Raw genomic sequence first — 18,651 nt, 5'->3', positions numbered from 1 at the left:
CACCACCATGCCCGGCTAATTTTTTCTATATATATTTTTAGTTGTGCAATTAATTTCTTTCTATTTTTAGTAGAGACGGGGTCTGGCTCTTGCTCAGGCTGGTTTCGAACTCCTGAGCTCAAACAATCCACCCGCCTCAGCCTCCCAGAGAGCTAGGATTACAGGGGTGAGTCACCGCACCCGGTCCTTTCATTTATTCTTTCATTTGTTCACTAAATATTTATCAAGCATCTATTATGTGCCAGGCTGTGCACTATGTGCCTTGAATGTAAACCAGCAAGGTTTCGGTAATCAGCTTGGGTTCTGGTGAGAGAGGCAGTCTAGAAATTAGCGTCTACTATACCTCCCTGTCCTGGCTCAGCCAAACCCCTACTTCTGTTCACAAAAGAAAGAGCAGCTCTTTGTGTCGAAGGCAGAGGGGGCCCTCAGCAGGTCAGCCTGGGGATATCTCCACCATGAGGGCACAGACGCCTAAGAAACAGCAGCCTGGCAGCCTGGCCGCTGGGGGCGGCTGCAGCTGTTCCGACTTGCTAGCCAAGAGCCAGTAGGTGAAGGGAGTGGCTTCCTGTTGAGCTGAGATCTTTGGGTCTAGCTTGTATGTCAAGGCATGCCCAGAAAAAAATTTGTCAGGCAGCCCACTAAGGTTCTGTGGAATTTCCATTATAAAAATACAAAACCCAGGCCTGCCTAACAGGCCTGTGCCTGACTCCACCAACGGAGCAGGAAGTCTCAGCCCCTCAGGAGATCCTCATTGTGGGCAAACCCAACCGAGAAAAGATGGTGTCTCAGCTCTGATCCCAGCACTAGCGGGGGGTGGGGGGGGCGGGGGCAGTAAAAGCCCCTCCTGGAGACCCCTGGGGGAAGGATTACTGATGTGCTGACTCTGCAGGAGAATCCCGTGGGATTCACTGGTCTGGGCGAGACCTTCACCCGCAAGTTACATCTCCAGCCAGGGGCTCCGCAGCAAGGTGCTCTCCTGTAGACTGTGATCCGTGCCTGGGACCAACAGCTCACGCTGCGGTACGTGGGTCTGGGGATCAAGGCATGAGGATTTCTACTTGCTCCAAACCCCCATCCTGAACTCCTCTCCTTCATGCAGGTTGTTGGTCCAAATGTGGTTTTGCCCACTGTTGCATTTTGGATGTGGTGGTGGTGTGTGTGTGTGATGGACTGTTTATGCATGATGTCCTGATGTGGTTAAACGGAGGATTTAGTCCATCATTTGGAGAATGAATGGAAATCACACCTGGGCAAGACTGCAGTTAAACTAGAGTACACTGGACTCTGGGTTAGAGTTTTTTTTAAGGGTCCTTGCCACAATCACTTTTGGAAGCAAGATTTCAAGTTTCAGTCCTGCTGGGGAAGATATAGTGAATTTTCAGCTGTAGCAGTGAGCATGGGATCATGACAGGGTGTTCTGGGAAGTAATTATGTAGGAAGTGGGCTGGGTTGGTAGGGGATGGAAGGCACCGGACATGTGGCCAGTCATAGGGCCTGCCACACCCCACCACCCTTGGTAAATGGGACAATCTCAGGCCAACCCCATGACCCTTCAGTGTCTGCACCCCCAGCTTCATGGCATCCGGCAGGCAGCGATGGGAGCAAAGGCCCATTGGCTGCGTCTGCAGAAAGAAGCCAAGAAGTCCATTTGGGGCAAAGACCATGGTGCAGAAACAACAGTCAAAAGGGGACACACTAAGTAGAGAGAACAAACATGCTGGTCGGTAGTGAGAGGGGCACAGAGCGGCAGAGACAGGAGAGGTGGGGGCGGCTGGTCCCCAGGGCCACCCCGGACACTGGTCCGGCGTGTGCCAGTCCACGTGGAAGACTCTGGAAGACCTCTCTTTCCTGAAGACAGATCTGAGTGGATCTGATTCCCCCTGCCTGTAGCTTCCACGGCTCCTGTGTTCTACTCTTTTCCCAGTTCTGGTGTCACTGGCTGTTTACGGGTCTTCCTTATTAGACGACAACTCCTTGAGGCCTGTCTTGTTCACCTGTATAACCACAGCACCTGGCCTGAGGGGAACCTTGTCGGTGCTCATTAATGTTTGAATGAAGATTTGTATTAACACAACTCTTGACCCAGGCCCTTACCCAGCGGCTGTGGAATAAGCAGCGGCGAAGATTTGAGAGTCAGTCCACATACCAGCCACATGCAAGGAGGTGAGCTGGGTCAAAGAGATCCTTTCTGTGGGTCTGAACTGGAAAACGTGAGATGACAAGGCAGCTGGCGGTGGAAGCAGAGCCTTCAAGGATGTGTGGGAAATGGACAAGGAGCTACATGGACACTCTGGTCTTTGGTGTCCTCACTTGTAACGTGGAGATGATTACGTGGGACCTCACAGGTAAAGACAGGAGACCCCAAACTGATGGACATGAGTGTTTTGTGAAGTGTAAAATGAACACGGGTGTACGTGATCAGTATAGATGATTGACAAGGCTCGTGCATTATTGCCAATCTACTTGTGTGACCTTGGACTTTGACCTTAGAGTCCTCTTTCATGCATTCAGGACAATGGTAATTGCTTTGCTGGATTGGTGTGAGGAAGTGAAGTGTAAGGCATAAAAAGTGCCTAGTCCAGCCCCTCCTACCCCATGAGTAACACCTGGGTAGCTTCCTAAAAATACAGATTCCAGTCTGAGCAACACAGTAAGACCCTGTCTCTACAAAAAGTAGAAAAATTAGCTGGGCATTGTGGTTCACGCATGCAGTTCCAGCTATGCGGGAGGCAAAGGCAGGAGGATAGCTTGAACCCAGGAGTTTGACATTACAGTAAGCTATGATCATGCCACTGCGCTCTAGCCCAGGTGACAGAGCAAGACCCTGTCTCCAAAAAAAAAACCCAGATTCCTAGCACTCCGTCTCCCTAAATCAGGATTCTTTGGGGATGGAGCCTAGGAATCTACATTTTAAATAAGGACTCCAGGTGATTGATTAGAGTGATTCAAGAAGACTTTGAGGAACACTGAAAGGATCAGTTAAGGGGGGCATGTGTTTTGGGCCGTGGGGTGGGGAAGACAGTACTGTCACATGTGGCCACAAGGTGGCAGCAGGGAGCGGCAAGGAGAAACAAGTGTGCCGGGTGTCCACACCCAGAGGGGCCGACAGGCGGACGTGGGGATCGGGCTGTGGAAGGAGGTGGGCCCTGTATTGAGCGTGGTCTCGTTTGCCAGGTAGAGTCTGTGTTACTGCAGGCTAATCCCCTGTGGCCACCTGTCTTATTCCCAAGTCTTTATAGAGACTGTTTCTTGCCAAACTCTGCCGACAGGAATAGCATTACTGTGACTTTGACCGGGCTGTGGGTGGTGACGGTGTGTGTTCCACATGGGTGAGTGTGGGAGGCAAGGGGTGTGTCACATCCCCAGATACGTTCATTGGGCAAAGCCATTTCCACAGGCAGCTTACTTGAAGGACACCCGTGCATGTTGAAAGCAGCGTCCCTATTCCCCGCTGCCGGGCTTGTGGTTCCAGGTGCTATTAGAGGCCTGCTTTTCTCATGAGAGGATCAGGTCTGTGGCTGGGGAGCTGGCTGAAGCCCAGGCAAAGGATGCTGGGATGGGGTGGGGGCAGGGACAGGGAACTCAGGATAGGGCAGCTGCCTCTGGAAGCAGCCAAAATGTCCCCAGTTGCAGCGGAGGTGGGTAGAGGATTAGGTGACAGTCCCCTAACCCAGCCCGGAACTAACACCCTCCTCCCCCTCACACACGCACCCTGGCCTGCCCCTCCAAGCCTGCCAAAGCTCAGAATAACCCTGAGAACCAGACAGCAGGATGGCGGGGGTTCTGCCTGGTGCCCTGCTCCTCTTGGGGCTCCTTGGTATGGACAGGGTCAGGGGAAGCAAGTGGACTCACTGACATAAGGGGACAAGGGGAGCAAAGAAACAGACCAAGGCATAGTCTGGGACAAGATATTTGGTCCCCAGGAGCAATATCATTGGTTCAGGAGAAAGACACAGAAAAATATACAGCCTCAGAGACCTGTGCAGTCCCAGAGGGGGGTGCTGCAGCCTCTTCAGCTCCAACGTCCCTTCCTTCTTGACCCTATCCCAGGCAGCAGCGAGGGGAAGAATGAGGAGTTGCGTCTTTATCACCATCTCTTCGACAACTATGACCGAGAAAGCAGGCCAGTGAGGGAGCCTGAGGATACAGTCACCATCACCCTCAAGGTCACCCTGACGAACCTTATCTCACTGGTAAGATCTCCCACCCTCATCCCAAGCCTGAACTCCCATCACTGAGCCCCAACCACCGAGCTCTGTCCTGAAGCTCACTTCTGGCCGTGAAATCCCACTTCAATTATCCCAATCTCCCCTCTGCAGAATGAGAAAGAGGAGACTCTCACGACTAGTGTCTGGATTGGAATCGTGAGTCAAAGCTGGGGAACAGTGTGAGGTCTCGCCCCGGGGACCCCTTTCACCCGAACTTCTCCCAGGCAGCATCAGGTGGGAGATGCAGGGCAACACCTCTTTCCATCCCCCACCCTTTAGGATTGGCAAGATTACCGACTCAACTACAGCAAGGACGACTTTGGGGGCATTGAAACCCTGTGGGTCCCTTCAGAACTCGTATGGCTACCGGGGATTGTGCTGGAAAACAAGTGAGGACCAGGCTGGATGCCAGGCTGGAGGGAAGCCGGCCTGAGGGGCTGGGCTGGACTTGGTTGGGGCAGGGGGTGCTTGGAGGAGGTACGGACCTGTGCGAAAGCTCGGTTTCCCGAGCCCACAGTATTGATGGCCAGTTCGACGTGGCCTACTACGCCAACGTGCTGGTCTACGAGGGCGGCTCCGTGACCTGGTTACCCCCGGCCATCTACCGCAGTACCTGCACCGTGGTGGTCACCTACTTTCCCTTCGACTGGCAGAACTGCTCGCTCATTTTCCGGTGGGAAGTTACCCAGAGGCCTGGATGATTATGGGAGGGACCTGGGGCAGGGGCGGGGCCAGATGGGAAAAGTGGCATCCCTGGGGCGGGGCTTTGTGCTGGAGGCGGAACCAGGCCTTGGAATGGGGTGGGTTCCAAGCAGGGGTGGAAAGAGGCGTGCAGGCTGTGCCTGGGTAAAGGCGTGGAGCCTTATTCCTGGACAAGGTCCACGCTTTCAGGCCTGGGCTTGAGGCTGGGGCCCAGGTCCGAGCTTCTGGGGTGGGGGCCCGGGCCCCCGGCTCTGCAGCTCGCAGACGTACAATGCCAAAGAGGTGGAGTTCACCTTTGCCGTGGACGACAACGGAGAGCCCATCAGCAAGATCGATATCGACACTGAGGCCTTTACTGGTGAAGCCCCCTCTTGCTCCTAAAAACCCGCTTCTAGATGGGGTCTAAAGAGGAGAATTTCAGAGTGGGGTTGCTCCAGACCAAGGATGCGGGGATTGACTTTGGCAACAGGGCTTTTAGCTTGCCCCTTTCCTGAAATCATTCTCGGCTGTCACTCTAGTCCTCCCTTCTCGCCTGAGGTCTTTCCATACCCTCACCAGGAATGCCCTTTTCTGCCCCCATCTTGATGGCCCATGGCCCAGGCAGTCCACCCTGGCCCAGAATGCCGCATCCTCCTCCTCGGCCCAGAGTTACAGGTTTCTGCGGTCAGGTGTGCGGCCAGAAAGCAGCGCAGGGCGCCCAACCTCCAGAGCGGGCTGACCGCACTTCCCTCTTCCCTCCCGCAGAGAACGGCGAGTGGGCCATTGACTTCTGCCCCGGAGTGATCCGCCACCACGACAGTAGCTCTGCTGACAGCCCTGGGGAAACCGACGTCATCTACACGCTCATCATCCGCCGGAAGCCTCTCTTCTACGTCATTAACATCATCGTGCCCTGCGTGCTCATCTCGGGCCTAGTGCTGCTCGCCTACTTCCTGCCGGCGCAGGGTAAGGAGTCTCCCCACCCTGAATCGGGCTCATTCCCGGAGGCGCGACCCCCTCTCACTGGGCGCTCCCTCCAGCCGGCGGCCAGAAATGCACTGTCTCCATCAACGTCCTGCTCGCCCAGACCGTCTTCTTGTTCCTAATAGCCCAGAAAATCCCAGAGACGTCTCTGAGCGTGCCGCTGCTTGGCAGGTGAGGGCGGAGTTGGTCCCGGCTGTCACACGCGGGGGCGTGGCCGATGTGAAGGGCGGGGCCAAAAGGGGGTGCCGGCGCAGGGGCGCCGCCAAAACCAAGCGACTCTAGGAGCAGCTTTGGCTGTCTCATCCCCTCCTGGGCTTTATTGGGACGCGGGGTGGGGCTGGGACGGTGGTGGAGCTTCCGGTCCCGCGTCCTCTGCGCTGTTGCTAGACGCCGCCTTGAGGTCTCCCGAGTATCTCTGTTGGCGGGCGGTCCGGCTCAGTGCCTCCCAGCCTCGCTGCCTCTGGCCCCCCAACTCACCCCCATCCTGAACTCACCGGTTCCCCGGGGATCCCGAGGCCCAACTGCCGTCGCCACTGTTGCAGGAATGAGGCAGATCCCTGCAGGCCCCGTCCACACAGGCACAGCCTCGCCCCCTGGACGAGGAGCCGGGCGCTGGCGCCTGCCGAAGCCCCAGCGTGCAGAGCCCCCTGCCCGGCGGCCTGGGCTACCCGGGCCAGCGTTCTACCCGGATCCCCGGCGTCTGGGGCTCGGCCCGGGCTGCCGTCGTCGCCGTCCAGTCGCCGCGCCTTTTGCTGCAGCCACAGGGCTGAGATCTGCATTGGGGGTACAGGGGTTAGTGGAAGTTCGGAGGTTCCTGCTCCCGCTGCCCTAGCCCCCCTCCTGGACTTCTCTCCCCGCCCCACCTCTAATAAGGTGGCGCCAAAGCTAATGATGCTGGCCGCGGCTTCTCTTAGCACCAGCCCCAGGGTGGGCTTCGGGGCAGGCAACTTTCCCAGCTCCTTCGGCTGCCGGGGCTCCAGGGACCTCAGCTCTCCGAACCTCTGCTCCAGATACTCATGGGCTGCGGCCACAGAGAGTTCCAGGGAAGACAGGAGCGGGGGCTGGAGAGCCACCTGGAGGAGGAGCAGGGGCAGTGGAGTCATCAGGTCACAGGGCAGGGGTCACGGGGGAGGGAGGAGGAGGAGCGCTGGAGACCTACCCAGAGGGTCTCGAGGTGCCGCCCTTGGGCGGGGCCGTTGGCGGAGTCTCACCTCGGTGGAGCTGTGGAAGTGGTAGACCCACAGCAGGGTGTCCAGGGAGCTGGGGGTCCCCTTCATGGCCGCCACAGGTGGTAGGGGGGGCAGAAGGGCCGGGAGACGCGTCTGGCCTCGCCGAGGGTGAGCAGCTCGGGGGCGACCCCAGCCCAGGCGGACAGAAGGTGTCTTTGTGAGCTCAGACGACGGGCGGCGCCCTCTGTGGCGGGGGTGGGGTGGGGAGCCGTGACGTCATGCATTCGGGGCTCCGCAGGTACCTTATTTTCGTCATGGTGGTTGCCACGCTCATTGTCATGAATTGCGTTATCGTGCTCAACGTGTCTCTGCGGACGCCCACCACTCACGCCATGTCCTCGCGGCTGCGCCACGTAAGCGCGGGGCGGGGCGGCCCTGGGGTGGGAGGCGGGGCTTCGAGCTAATCCCCGCCCCGACCCCAGGTTTTCTTGGAGCTGCTGCCGCGCGTCCTGGGCTCCGGGTCGCCCCCCGAGGGCCCCCGAGCCGCCTCGCCCCCAAGGCGGGCTTCATCAGTGGGTTTATTGCTCCGCGCGGAGGAGCTCATACTGAAAAAGCCGCGGAGCGAACTCGTGTTTGAGGGGCAGAGACACCGGCACGGGACCTGGACCGGTGAGCACAGTGGACCCGACAGGCCAACAGGGGCACCTGCAGCGGGGGAGGCTCCTCATGACCCATCCCCGGCTTCGCCCCTGCCAGCTGCCCTCTGCCAGAGCCTGGGCGCCGCTGCCCCAGAGATCCGCTGCTGTGTGGATGCCGTGAACTTCGTGGCCGAGAGCATGCGAGACCAGGAGGCCGCCGGCGAGGTGGGGCACTGCAGAGGCCCCCACTGTCCTGGGCCTGCCGCTGGCTCTTGCAGCTGTCCTTTTACTGACTCAGTTTGTGCCATCCCTTCCCCAGGAGGTGTCCGACTGGGTGCGCATGGGGAAGGCCCTTGACAACATCTGCTTCTGGGCCGCACTGGTGCTCTTCAGCGTGGGCTCCAGCCTCATCTTCCTTGGGGGCTACTTCAACCAAGTGCCGGATCTCCCCTACCCACCCTGTATCTAACCTGAGCCCGCACCAACTTCAATTTCTCCACCCATTTCCAGTAGGAAGTAGATTCTGAAAAAAGCTGCTGCCACCACTGTATTACGCTCCTTTTCCACTGCTGACAAATCTGTATGTTGTGATCTTCCCAAGAGCAATGGTATGGGCTCATGTGCATAGGTCTGGCCCTAGGCCAGAGGTCAACGAGAGGGCAGATGGTGCAGGTGGGCTCTTGGGTAACAATCCTATGGAAAGCAAGGATTGCCCTCCTCAGGCACAGCCCCAGCCCCAGCCCCAGGTGACTCTGGAGCCTGTGAGCGTCTAAGCTACTTTGTCCTTTTGATAGCCAGAGAGGATAGACCTCTTTGCGGGGATTGCACACAGGGAGCCTGGAGCGAGGAAGCCTTGTCATTCTCTGGCCTGGCCCTGCTGGGGTGAGTGGGGACCAAATACCCTCAGTGCAGGTGGTCTTCAGGCCCAAACGTTTAGGGCTGAGGATGCCCTGGCCCTCCCGCAGTCATTTCTTCCAGGTTTTCTTGGCCCAGCACTGCCCACCCCACTCCACCCCCATTAAGACTCACTCATTGCAGATCCCACCCTACCCTGCCCCTTTCATCCCAACTCTGCAAGCTGTCTCTGGCTAGTATCTAGGATTGTGAGAGGAAACAATAAAATGGGGTCTGAAAGGGTAGGAGCTGGTTGAATTGTCTTTATTAACAAACGGGATATCCAAGGCCACTACATTGAGGAGGGGTGAGGGGGGGAGGAAAAGGGCTACTTGCTGCTCACACTATATACAGATGCAAGCAAGAGGGGGTGGAGGGCGAGAGCGTCCTGCTCCCTCACTCCACCAGGGAAGGGCAAAGGCAAAGAGGAGGGGAGGGGGTTGGGAAGGGGGGAATGTTTTGGCTGGCGGGGTCCCCCCTCCATTCCCTGGGGTTTGGGGGGAGGGGAATCATTAAAGTGCTTTCAGAAAATGAAGAAATGGTCCCTGCCCCTGGAGTGGCTGGTGACCCCCCAAAAACCTAGGGCCCAGTGACCCCCCCCAGGGTCTGGTACATTCAAGGGGGGAGCCGGCTCCCCTGACGTGCAAATAAAGGGGTCCAGGGCCCTGCCCAGTCAGCAGCAGTGGGGTAAGGGGTCCAAGCCCCAGCGCTCTCCTCTTAAGTGGAGAAAGCGGGGGAGGGGCTAGGCCCACTCGATTCCTGGTAAGGGGAAGCTGTGTCCCTCCCCAGAAGTTGGGGACAGGCACAGTTTTGGGGAGAGAACATGTTGGGGGGAGATAATGGTCACGTGATCACAAAAGCATCGGGGGTCAGAGGTCACGTTCCCAGCAGGCTCCAGTGAATCAAACCAGTAAAAGCAAAAGCCCAGGGAGGGGAAAGAGGGGCGGCCTGGGAAGTCTGGCTGTGGGGGGAGAGCTGGGTCCAGTGTGGGACAGCCCCAGCCCAGGGCCCCGTCACCAGTTCATGATGCAGTTACGGTTCAGAGTCATGAAGTAAACTTGGCTGCTGCCCCCAGAGCGGACCGAGGCAAAAAACACCTGGGTAAGGTGTGAGAAGAAGTCACTGAGGGTTGGGCTCTCAATTAACTGGGAGAGGGAAATTGGGACAGAGGAAGTAGGGGACAGAGAGAGAGGGAGGGAGCAACTATAGAATGAGCTAGACTGCCTGCCTCATCCCTGTGAAAGGCTGAAATGTTGAGGAAGAGGGGACGCTACCAGACCAGACCCCTGGGGTGCAAGCATCCGCAGTGTTCTCAGGAACTGAAGGCAGGGAAGGGCAGAGGCAGTGCCTGCACACTGCACCCCCAGGGCGCCCCCTTTCAGGAAGATGCCACCACTATGCCTCACCCAGAACCCTGCCCAGGGGCCTCGGGTCATAGGGACCAGCACAGCACAGAGGGAAAAAGCCTCCCACCTTGTCATTCCGCTCACACAGGAACTTGAGCCTCTGGGCTCGTTTGTGCATGAAGACCCCGTCCAGGTGGCCTGTCTCCACAGAGCGGATCTCAATGGCTTTCTCACCCCAGCCCATTATCTGGTTGGAGCAGATGTAGGCTGCGGGGAGAAGGCAGGTGAGGGCTGAATGGCTGCAGCCCAGCCCCTCTCCCAGGATGCGCTCCTGGGCCACCTCAGGGCACGCGGCTCCGAGGGCGGCACCTCACTCACCCACAGAGGTGGGCATCTCTCCCCACTGCAGCACCACGTCTTTGATGATCCGCCCATACGTGTTGACGTAGACGCCCTCGTCCTCGTAGCACAGCAGCATCTCCATGCCGTCGGTATTGGGGAGGAAGATGATGGCATGGGGCGTGATCTGGCTCTGGATCTGGGGAGGAGAAGGTGTGCTGGAGTTCCCTCATCTGGTGCCCAGACTGGGTGGTCCCACCCTCCTGCAGCCCTGCCCAGCTCACATGCACAGGGATGTAGATGTCGTAGCTGTTCCCCGAGTCAACATCCACTGCGTGAAAGCCAGCACTGGAGCCGTAGATGACCTTGAGCCGCTGCCCCTCCTCTACCGTCAGGTCGACCAGCAGAGGGCGGTGAGGGAGGTCAGCAAAGGACTGTGGAGGAGAGAAGGGCTCAGCCGGGACAGGGAGAGGGGCTGAACCTTGGGGCAGGGCTGGCGGGCTGAGGCTGGGATTACCTTGAAGGCCATGAATTTGTGGTAGGGTTTGGGGGCCCAGGCATAGACCTCCACGGAGTTCTTCAGGGCAATGACCAGGAACTTAATACGCTCGTATTTCACTGGGGACAGGAGAGAAGAGGGATGCGAAGGCTGACCTTCTTGGGCCGCCACCCCTCCTGATGGTCGTCACCACACTGCCCCATCCCAGGCCCCAAAGTCTCTGGCTTCAAGGCTTTCTTAGCCATTCGGCCCAGGACTGGTTTCTTTCTTCTCATGAACGAGCAAGCCCCGGCCACCCTGTTATGGCATCCTCACCGACTCGGTAGTGCCCGCAGCCCTCCATGTCCCCCACGGTGGTCCAGCCCTGCTTCTTCTCCACTTCTGGGTCATTGTGCAGAATCTTGTTCCGAAGCCATGACAGGTAATACACCCGCAGTTTGTTCCTTTTCCCTGAGGGACAGATGGACAGACACACATACATACACACACGCGCACACTCATCTTCATCAGAGGCCCAGCTGCTGCCTTCCTGCCATCGTCTGTCCACATACCACAAGCGGTGAGAAAGTGTGGCCCCCCACCGCCCAGCTCCTGAAGCAAGGCTGCCCTCCTCCCGGGGGGAGGCGGTGACACAATGCCAAGGAGTTGAGCCCCTCCCTGCCCTGCACACTCTGTTCCTCGTGTACCTGAGATGGTGATGAGCAGGTTGAGTCCCTCCAGCACATCCATTTGCTGGAAGCGTCGCCGCCCAATGAGTCCATACACCTTGCCCTGCCCACTTCGGTCCAGCAGCATCAGTCCGTTCTCCGTGCCCACCAGCAGGTTGACCCCTGCAACAGGAGCCCTTTGGCAGGTCAGAGGCCAAGCCAGGCCCTCACCTGACCAGGAGGACGGGAGTGCGCCAGACCCCTCTCAGCTGTCCCAGCCCCAGCTTACCCCAAAGGGCTGCACAGAGGATCTCAGAATTGAATCTCTTCTTGTACTTGCGAATCTCAGGAGTTTCACTGTGGGCCCGGGTGTTGGTGGGGTTCACATTGACCACAGAGCCCTTCCTCACGTCATACTGCAGCTGATCAAGCCGAGTACCCTCTCCACCCACTAGGGCTGCCAGGAGGAAGAAGAGGGAGGATGGGCTACAGCCCTCTTACCCCTGTCTCTCTTTATCCCCATCCCCCTCCATCTGGCCTTGGATCTGAGCAATCTCAGAACACTCAGAGGAGAGGGGAAAGACTAGAGAACAGAGGAGGTGCAAGGAAGATACAACAGAGCACTGGACTCCAAGTCAAGGGCCTGGCTCAACTCCTAGTTCTGTCACTTATTAGTTTTGAATCTTTGCCCAGGTCGCTTGGCCTCTCTGAGCATTTTTCCTCTTTTGCCGAGGGATCTCAGAAGCCCTTCCCCGCCTCTGTGCCAGGGCAGGCGCTAAGGCCCATGGGAGAGGGGCTATGCCTGCACTTTGTAAAGCTGCGTCCTCAGAGGACCACTTGCTCCCCCTCCAGGCCGCCTCTGGACCCCAGCCTCACAGATCTGTCCTCCCATCCTCACCTGTGATGGGGATGGTGTCCCCACTGCCTCCGGGCTGGTAGATCCCTAGATCCACAAACATCGTGAACGAGCTCTTGCCAGGGGCCTTTACTAGCCCACGGGACTGGTACTGTAGGGAGGTCAGCAGTCAGGCAAACGAACGCGACCCCAGCCCGTGGCCCTGCCCTGCCCTGCTCTTGTCCCCAGGCCCCAGCTCCCCCACCGGAACCCCTGGCCATGCAGCTCAAGGTGCTCTGCCGCCCCCACCACAAGGGCCCAGCACCCCGATCTCCTGCACACTGCCGGGCTCTTCTCTCCCCACGGATCTGCCTCCAGCCCACTTACGTCGCCGCCTCCATCCTTTGAGGGTGGGCTTTGACCTTTGCTGTTCTCGGTGGGCGAGTGGCTGGGCTGGACCACGTCGGGCAGGTTTGGGTAACCGTTGCTGTCAGCGTGCAGCAGGCTCCGCTCCTCTTCAGGGGTCTACAGGACAGAGGGAAGGGTCAGCGCTGGGGCTGAGGCGGGCACACAGCAGGCACGGGCCATGGGTGAGGGAGGCCCACTCACACGCTGGACCACCATGGTGCCACCCCCATATGGGGGCTGGGTCCCGGGGATCTCCTCGACGTCGTGGACCACCATGGTGCTGACGCTGTCTGTGTCGCCATCGCTGCTGTGGGAGAGAGGAAGGTGGGGCCCTCCAGGTCCTGCCTGCCACACGAGTGCCATAGGAGGCAGATGACAGCCAGAGACTAAGGCTTTCAGCCTCTATTCAAAACGTGACTGGCTCAGCCCTCACGGAGCAGCCCCGCTCTGCTCCACCGTGAGGTGTGCCCTGCACGGAGCGCAGGCCAGGTTGGCACGGGGCAGAGAGGCACCTGAAAAGGCGCACTCCACAACAGGACACCAGCACCCTCACCCCATTCTCTGGAGAATGGGAGCTACCTTACTTCAGACTTGCCCACGGCCCTGTCCCCTCCTCCTCTGCCCACATCCCTCCTCTCACTAGGCCTCGAGCAGGAGGGCCCCGCCCCCAGGACACCCCATACCGGCCCCCAGGGGTGTCTCTGCTCCCTTCTGATGGCTCGCCATCGCCTTCCTCCTCCTCCTCTTCGCTGCTCTCCACTTCCTCACTGGACGATGAGTAGTCCATGGCCTTCTTGGGAGGCCGGGGGGCTTCATCCAGGGTCCGCTCTTTCAGCAACACGAAATCCTGCAGGGGAGAAGATGCATGAGGGGAGGGCAGAAGGTGGGCTCAGGCGGGGATGGCACAAAGGAGAGGAGACTGGGCAGGGTAGCAGGAGAGGGCTCCCACAAGCAGGCCACACCTCACTAACCTCACCAATCGCTCGCTTATAGCTCTGGCAGGGGCCGCAGGGCAAGAAAGGCAGCCGGAGAGGCAGGAGAGAGGTTGGAAAGGTTAGTGGTGTGAGCAGTGCCAGCCCCGCCAGCCCCACAGTCCTTCTCAGCAGATTAGTGAGGGCCCTGCCCCTGCCTCCCAGGGGCTCCAGAGGCTCCAGGTCCTGCCCCTAAGCCCCGAACCAGCATAAGGCAGGGCCATGCCTGCCATCAGGTGACTCACTGCGGGCCGGCCTGGCCGTGAGCGGTGGTCATCAGGCTTGGCTTTGTTCCCAGGGGAGAGCACTGGGGAGCTGTCCAGTTTGGAGGAGGCTGGACAAAGTAGGGAGGGAGAAGGGAGGTCACTGATACCTGGACAGGGGATGGCCTCGAGCCCAGGCCTGAGTTAACCCTCCCTTGGTCCTGAATCCCAGAGCTCATGCCATGTTCCATGCCCTCCCAGGTCTTCCCTGGCCCTGCACCTGCACTGTGCAGGTCCTGGTCCAAAGCCACCAAAGGCAGGGTCCATCCTGATCAAGACGGTGGCCAAGCCCAGAGTACGCTGCCCCAGCCCTGGCTCACGTACCTCCCACACGGTTTCGCTCCAGCGAGCCAGCCTGGGGGAGGTGCCCGTGAGAGGCCGGGAGGACGCTGTCCGAGCGCTCCCAGCCAGGGTCACTCCTCCTGAGGTCGGGGTTACTGTTGGGGGGCAAAGCCAGGGTTAGGGAACAGGTGCTCCCCTCCCAGGAGCATCACACTGCACTGCAGAAGGAGCCATCACCAGGGAAGCAGGTGGCAGAAGTGAGAGGTGGGCATGAGTGGGGGATACCCCATTACCTAGAGGCGTTGGGCGGGCCAGGGGGCTGAGCAGGGGGCCCTGGAGGCTTGGGGGTGCCCCGCTCTGCCCGCCTTTGCAGATAGATTTGCCAGGCGGAGTTGCTGCGAGGTCTGTGGAGCGAGCACAGGGATGCCGGGGGGCGGGGAGGGGGCTGCGGTGACTGGGTTGGGGCTTGCCCACCCCTAAGTGGGTAACCTGGTACAGTTCCCCATACCCCACCAGACTCCCTAGGCTGCCCCCAGACTCCACCCAGGCGTTACCTTGCCCGGACAGCCTGGGCTGGCCGGGACCCTCCGGCCCCACTGGTGTTAAGGGCAGTGGCGATAGACGAGGTCCTCTGAGGTACCTGAGGAGAGGGGAGAGAGAGGTCAGCGTGCCACGTGCCGGCATCGTGCTGGGCAGTCCCCCACAACTCTGAGAGGTATACTCCCCCCCATCTTTATGGATGAGCAAACTGAGGTTCAGGGAAGTTAACGAACACGTCGGAGGTCATGAAGCTGGGAAATGGCAGAGCTGGGACCCTAACCCAGAAAGCCTGCCTCATAGGGCTCCTGACACCCCCTGGGCATTCTTCCATCTCACACCCCCCGGGGGGATCTGTGCACCTCCCATCCACTGCTGGTCAACCCCAGGGCAGGCACTGTGCAGACGCCTTAGCTTTTTCCTGCTTTCCCACTCTGAATGCTGTCTCCACCTTCCCTGCCCCTCCACTCTCCCTCCTTGTCCTTCTGTTACTATTAATATTTCTCGATTTTTTCCTGGTCCCACAGGGCTGTTCTTACCTTGGGTGGGGCCTCACTGTCTGGCCGGACCCAGGCTGGGGGATTCGGGCTGGGGCCAGGCCCTTCAGAAGTGGGGTCTGAATTCTGGCGGATGACAGCTCCCCGGGCACTGGGCGTGGCAGTGGGTGTGGGGATGGCAGGATCAGGGTCGTGGGAGGCTGGGAAGGCAGCCAGGTTTCGGGTGGGCTGGTCCTGCAGGGACTGGGATCGGGGTACAGGTGCTGCATATGGCTTCAGTGGGACCCGGTGTGCTACCAGGCTCTGCAGGGAGAGACCAGGGAGGGTGGGCTGCCCGCTCCATGGCACATCCCCACCTGCAAGTCGGGGTCTGGGCTGGGAAGGAGAATTACTTGCCCCTTCCTCCATCCAAGGACAAGGGATTCCTAGAGCCCAAGAACAGGTAGGACGAAAGAACAAACACATGCAGCAGCAAGCAGGTGACTATCTCTGCCCAGGTGTCCTGTGGTCCCTGATCCTAGCTAAGAACTGAGTGAATGTGTGTGTGTGTGTACATGCACGCACACATGTACCTGTGCTTTGAGTGAAGCTCCCTGTGTCTGCGAGTTAAGACGGGAATTGGGAGACACTCACCTTGTGTGGTCCCTCCTGGGGCTCCACCGGCCTCTGCATAGGAGGAGTTTGGGAAAGAGGTCCTGGGGGGCCAGGGGAGGCTTGGGGGACGGAGGGCTCAGGCCCTGTGCTGCTTGGCTTGGTCTTGGCCAAGGGAGAGTTCTGCTGCTTGTTCATCCTCGTTCTCTCTTCTACCTGTGATGCGAAGGGATGCCAAGCAGGCCAGCTCTTGCCTCCCTGTTCTCAGAATTTAGGTCCCCACTTGCCCCAACCACTCCAGCCCTGCAGCCTATGCTGTGTGCTGCTTTCCCCTTCTCCATGCCTGCTATTGTGGAACAGGTGCTTCTTGCAACTCTCCAGGACTTGGGCAGTGGATTGGGAGGATGGAGTGTTAGGAGGCAAAGGAGGCAGTGAGTACCTCTCGGGCCCAGGCTGGCTTGTCGGCGGGATTAATGCCCCGACCGTAATGATACAGGGGCTTCCTATCCCCAGGCAGGATCTGCTGCTGCTGCTGTTTCTGAAGCTGCTGCTGCTGCTGCTGCTGCTGCAGGGACTTGAGGTAGGCATGCTCCTGCTGCAGTTGCCTCTGCAGACGTTCTGACTGCCGCTGCTCCTCCAGCTGCTTCCGCTTGTATTCCTGGGCCCAAGGGTAGGGAGAGAGGGTTCAGCAGGGTGTGGCCCTGGGAGTCAGAGCAGGCATGCCCTTTCTTTACTCCAGCTGCCTAGAGAGCTGTCTTCCCTTGATGGGCTTGGGTGAATCCCTTCCCTTGACGTGTTCCCATCCCATTCCAGCAAAGCAGCTCTGGAAAGCATCTTCCCAGAGGACGGCGAGGGACCCCGTTACCAGCAGCAGGGCCTGTTCCTGGAGCAGCTGTTGCTGAAGGATCTCGAGCTGTCGCTGCTCCTCCTCTAGCCTGTGACGAATATATTCCTGGGGGGCGGGGGTGGGGTGGGGGGCAGAGGGCAGGGAGAGAGGAAGAGGCGGAGGAGGGGCAGCAGCAGCGAATTGGAGTTGGAGGAAGGTGGGGGAGCAGGGGAGAGTAAGAGAGGGGGTGGGATGAGCCCCAGGGGGGCAATGCGGCCCATGGGGAAGCCCAGGAGGAAGGAGGGTGGGGCCGTGAGGGAAGGGCAGAGACGGAATGAGGCACAGAGACAGGAGGGTGGGGAGCCAGGGTAGGGGTTGAAGGGTGGGAGAAAACAGAGAGAAAGAGTGAAGCTAGAAAAGATAGGAGGAATCTGGGAGTGGGGAGAGAAGGGGAGGGCACTGGGCAGCAGGGGAGGCAGGCAGCAGGAGCGGGCGGGCGGGCGGCGGCAGCGTGGCCGGAGTGCTGAGTGTGCGGCGCGCGGGGCTGTGCCGCGGTACCTGCTCACGCTCCGCCTGCCGCCGCTCCTCTTCCCGCCGCAGGGCCTGCATGTCCTCCAGCCGCCGCTGCTGCTCCTTCTCCTGCAGCTTCCGCTGCTCCCGCTCGCGCCGCTGTTGCTGTGGGGAGAGGCAGGTGGGCTTAGGGACTGTCCCAGGTGCTGAGGCAGCACAGCCCTGGAGGGGGGCCTCCGTGGGCAGTGAGGGCAGCTCTCCTTGCTCCCTAGGGAGGGTGGCAAGAGAGGACGGCTTCGACTTGTTTGTGCTAATACACCCGCCCCTACACAAGAGCCCACAGGTAGCTGTGGGCATGTGACAAGACAGGTTGCGAGGCTGACTGCTGCCCTTGGAATGGGCTCAATGAGACAACACCTTCCCCTACTCACACTCCCACAGACCACAAAACTAAGGGTCAACAAGAAACCCACCAACACTTCTGGCCCCAAATCCACCTCCGCTTAAGTCTGAATAGAGTGGGCTGTAGTGATTGTCTTTGGCCACAAGAGGGCACCAGGCGCCCGCCCGCTGCATCCTTTGGATTTAAGGAAATTTAAGAGAGATCGTGGCCCCCTCCCTCGTCAGCCATCAGTGCCCAGGGTGCACTTTATTTTCACCGTATTTCTGACCAAAGAGTCTGCCCTCTAACAACAAAACAAAAAACAAAATAAAAATGTTAAGCTCAAGCCCTACGGGGGCCTTACGGGGGGGGCCTTACGCTTGAGGGAACTTGCACCTACTTCTGTGAAGCTGCTGGTGGCAGGCCTGCTCCAGGAAATGTCTAGTTAGACATGACTGTATTACTCTGCTATCTGAACACTGTATGTATGTATGTATGTATTTATTTATTTATTTATTTTTGAGACAGAGTCTCACTCTTTTGCCCGGGCTAGAGTGCAGTGGCATCAGCCTAACTCACAGCAACCTCAAACTCCTGGGCTCAAGCAATCCTCCTGTCTCAGCCTCCTAGGTAGCTGGGACTACAGGCACGCACCACCATGCCCGGCTAATTTTTTCTGTTTTTAGTTGTTTGGCCAATTTCTTTCTATTTTTAGTAGAGACAGGGTCTCGCTCTTGCTCAGGCTGGTTTCCAACTCCTGAGCTCAAACAATCCGCCCGCCTTGGCCTCCCAGAGTGCTAGGATTACAGGCGTGAGCCACCGCGCCCGGCCATGAACACTGTATTTATTTTTTAAAAAAGCCCACACAAGGCTCTTCTGCAGTAAGCTTTCTTGCAAATTATTTTTTGTTTGACAAAGATAGGGGCCTACTTTGGGGAGCAGCAGATGGACAGTGTGGATGCTGTGGTCTAGTGTCTTCCTATTTAGACAAATTTTTTTGTTAAATCCAGCTCATGAACTTTGAAATCATGTAATTGTTTCAATAAAATACTATAATTTAAGGCATTTAAAAAACCAATCAATACCTATCCTTCCCCACCATGCCCTCCTACAAAATAAACTTTATATATATACCTGTATACAT

At 58.6% G+C, this 18,651-nt stretch overlaps 3 protein-coding genes across 9 annotated transcripts in view; 1 reads left to right on the top strand and 2 right to left on the bottom strand.

Annotated features, from left to right (window-relative positions):
- The first annotated feature begins 3,468 nt into the window (after window positions 1-3,468).
- On the top strand, window positions 3,469-8,796 carry CHRNE (cholinergic receptor, nicotinic, epsilon (muscle)). Of its 2 annotated transcripts, XM_012659932.1 has the most exons (12): window positions 3,469-3,510; window positions 4,051-4,193; window positions 4,320-4,364; window positions 4,488-4,597; window positions 4,726-4,881; window positions 5,168-5,268; window positions 5,655-5,855; window positions 5,930-6,044; window positions 7,341-7,455; window positions 7,525-7,711; window positions 7,799-7,905; window positions 8,000-8,796. In XM_012659932.1, exons 1-12 carry the CDS (start codon window positions 3,498-3,500, stop codon window positions 8,147-8,149), a joined length of 1,443 nt encoding a protein of 480 aa, XP_012515386.1. In that variant the 5' UTR covers window positions 3,469-3,497; the 3' UTR covers window positions 8,150-8,796. The 2 variants fall into 2 exon arrangements, with proteins under 2 accessions (XP_012515386.1, XP_012515385.1); XM_012659931.1 differs by having other exon boundaries at window positions 7,525-7,905.
- On the bottom strand, window positions 6,114-7,201 carry LOC105822879 (chromosome unknown open reading frame, human C17orf107). Its single transcript, XM_012659933.1, has 3 exons — window positions 6,737-7,201; window positions 6,368-6,646; window positions 6,114-6,288 (listed from the first exon to the last, which is right to left on the bottom strand). The coding sequence occupies exons 1-3, from the start codon at window positions 6,974-6,976 to the stop codon at window positions 6,190-6,192; spliced, it is 618 nt and encodes a 205-aa protein (XP_012515387.1). The 5' UTR covers window positions 6,977-7,201; the 3' UTR covers window positions 6,114-6,189.
- A 19-nt stretch (window positions 8,797-8,815) lies between the features above and the next one.
- MINK1 (misshapen-like kinase 1) overlaps window positions 8,816-18,651 on the bottom strand; it is a 52,943-nt gene continuing 43,107 nt past the window's right edge. The window contains exons 13-33 of one of the 6 annotated variants that reach the window (XM_012659924.1): window positions 17,174-17,290; window positions 16,229-16,447; window positions 15,832-16,005; window positions 15,241-15,501; window positions 14,719-14,804; window positions 14,458-14,568; window positions 14,207-14,319; window positions 13,865-13,953; window positions 13,620-13,643; window positions 13,332-13,495; window positions 12,850-12,955; window positions 12,628-12,765; window positions 12,304-12,412; window positions 11,695-11,862; window positions 11,445-11,588; window positions 11,074-11,208; window positions 10,777-10,877; window positions 10,544-10,693; window positions 10,299-10,458; window positions 10,048-10,187; window positions 8,816-9,671 (exon numbers count right to left, since the gene is read on the bottom strand). In XM_012659924.1, the coding sequence (XP_012515378.1) occupies window positions 9,588-9,671; window positions 10,048-10,187; window positions 10,299-10,458; window positions 10,544-10,693; window positions 10,777-10,877; window positions 11,074-11,208; window positions 11,445-11,588; window positions 11,695-11,862; window positions 12,304-12,412; window positions 12,628-12,765; window positions 12,850-12,955; window positions 13,332-13,495; window positions 13,620-13,643; window positions 13,865-13,953; window positions 14,207-14,319; window positions 14,458-14,568; window positions 14,719-14,804; window positions 15,241-15,501; window positions 15,832-16,005; window positions 16,229-16,447; window positions 17,174-17,290 (2,793 nt within the window). In that variant the 3' untranslated portion in view covers window positions 8,816-9,587. The remainder of the gene's footprint in view (window positions 9,672-10,047; window positions 10,188-10,298; window positions 10,459-10,543; window positions 10,694-10,776; window positions 10,878-11,073; window positions 11,209-11,444; window positions 11,589-11,694; window positions 11,863-12,303; window positions 12,413-12,627; window positions 12,766-12,849; window positions 12,956-13,331; window positions 13,496-13,619; window positions 13,644-13,864; window positions 13,954-14,206; window positions 14,320-14,457; window positions 14,569-14,718; window positions 14,805-15,240; window positions 15,502-15,831; window positions 16,006-16,228; window positions 16,448-17,173; window positions 17,291-18,651) is intronic. The other 5 variants (XM_012659925.1, XM_012659929.1, XM_012659926.1 and 2 more) reach the window with 5 other exon arrangements.

The sequence above is a fragment of the Propithecus coquereli genome, unplaced genomic scaffold (assembly GCF_000956105.1).
Source record: "Propithecus coquereli isolate 6110/MARCELLA unplaced genomic scaffold, Pcoq_1.0 Scaffold640, whole genome shotgun sequence".
Lineage (NCBI taxonomy): Eukaryota > Metazoa > Chordata > Mammalia > Primates > Indriidae > Propithecus > Propithecus coquereli.
Note: the sequence above shows the minus strand (reverse complement) of the source record. Positions and strands in the feature narration are given on the sequence as shown.

Bases quoted from the DNA above. Each gene is read 5' to 3' on its own strand.
- CHRNE (XM_012659931.1), top strand. The intron at 4,194-4,319 runs GTAAGATCTCCC...TCCCCTCTGCAG, and splicing joins TGACGAACCTTATCTCACTG to AATGAGAAAGAGGAGACTCT. The intron at 7,906-7,999 runs GTGGGGCACTGC...TCCCTTCCCCAG, and splicing joins ACCAGGAGGCCGCCGGCGAG to GAGGTGTCCGACTGGGTGCG.
- LOC105822879 (XM_012659933.1), bottom strand. From the start codon at position 6,976: ATGACTCCACTGCCCCTGCTCCTCCTCCAGGTGGCTCTCCAGCCCCCG. The intron at 6,647-6,736 runs GTGGGGCGGGGA...CCCCCAATGCAG, and splicing joins TTGGCGCCACCTTATTAGAG to ATCTCAGCCCTGTGGCTGCA. The intron at 6,289-6,367 runs GTGAGTTCAGGA...GCCCGCCAACAG, and splicing joins TCGGGATCCCCGGGGAACCG to AGATACTCGGGAGACCTCAA.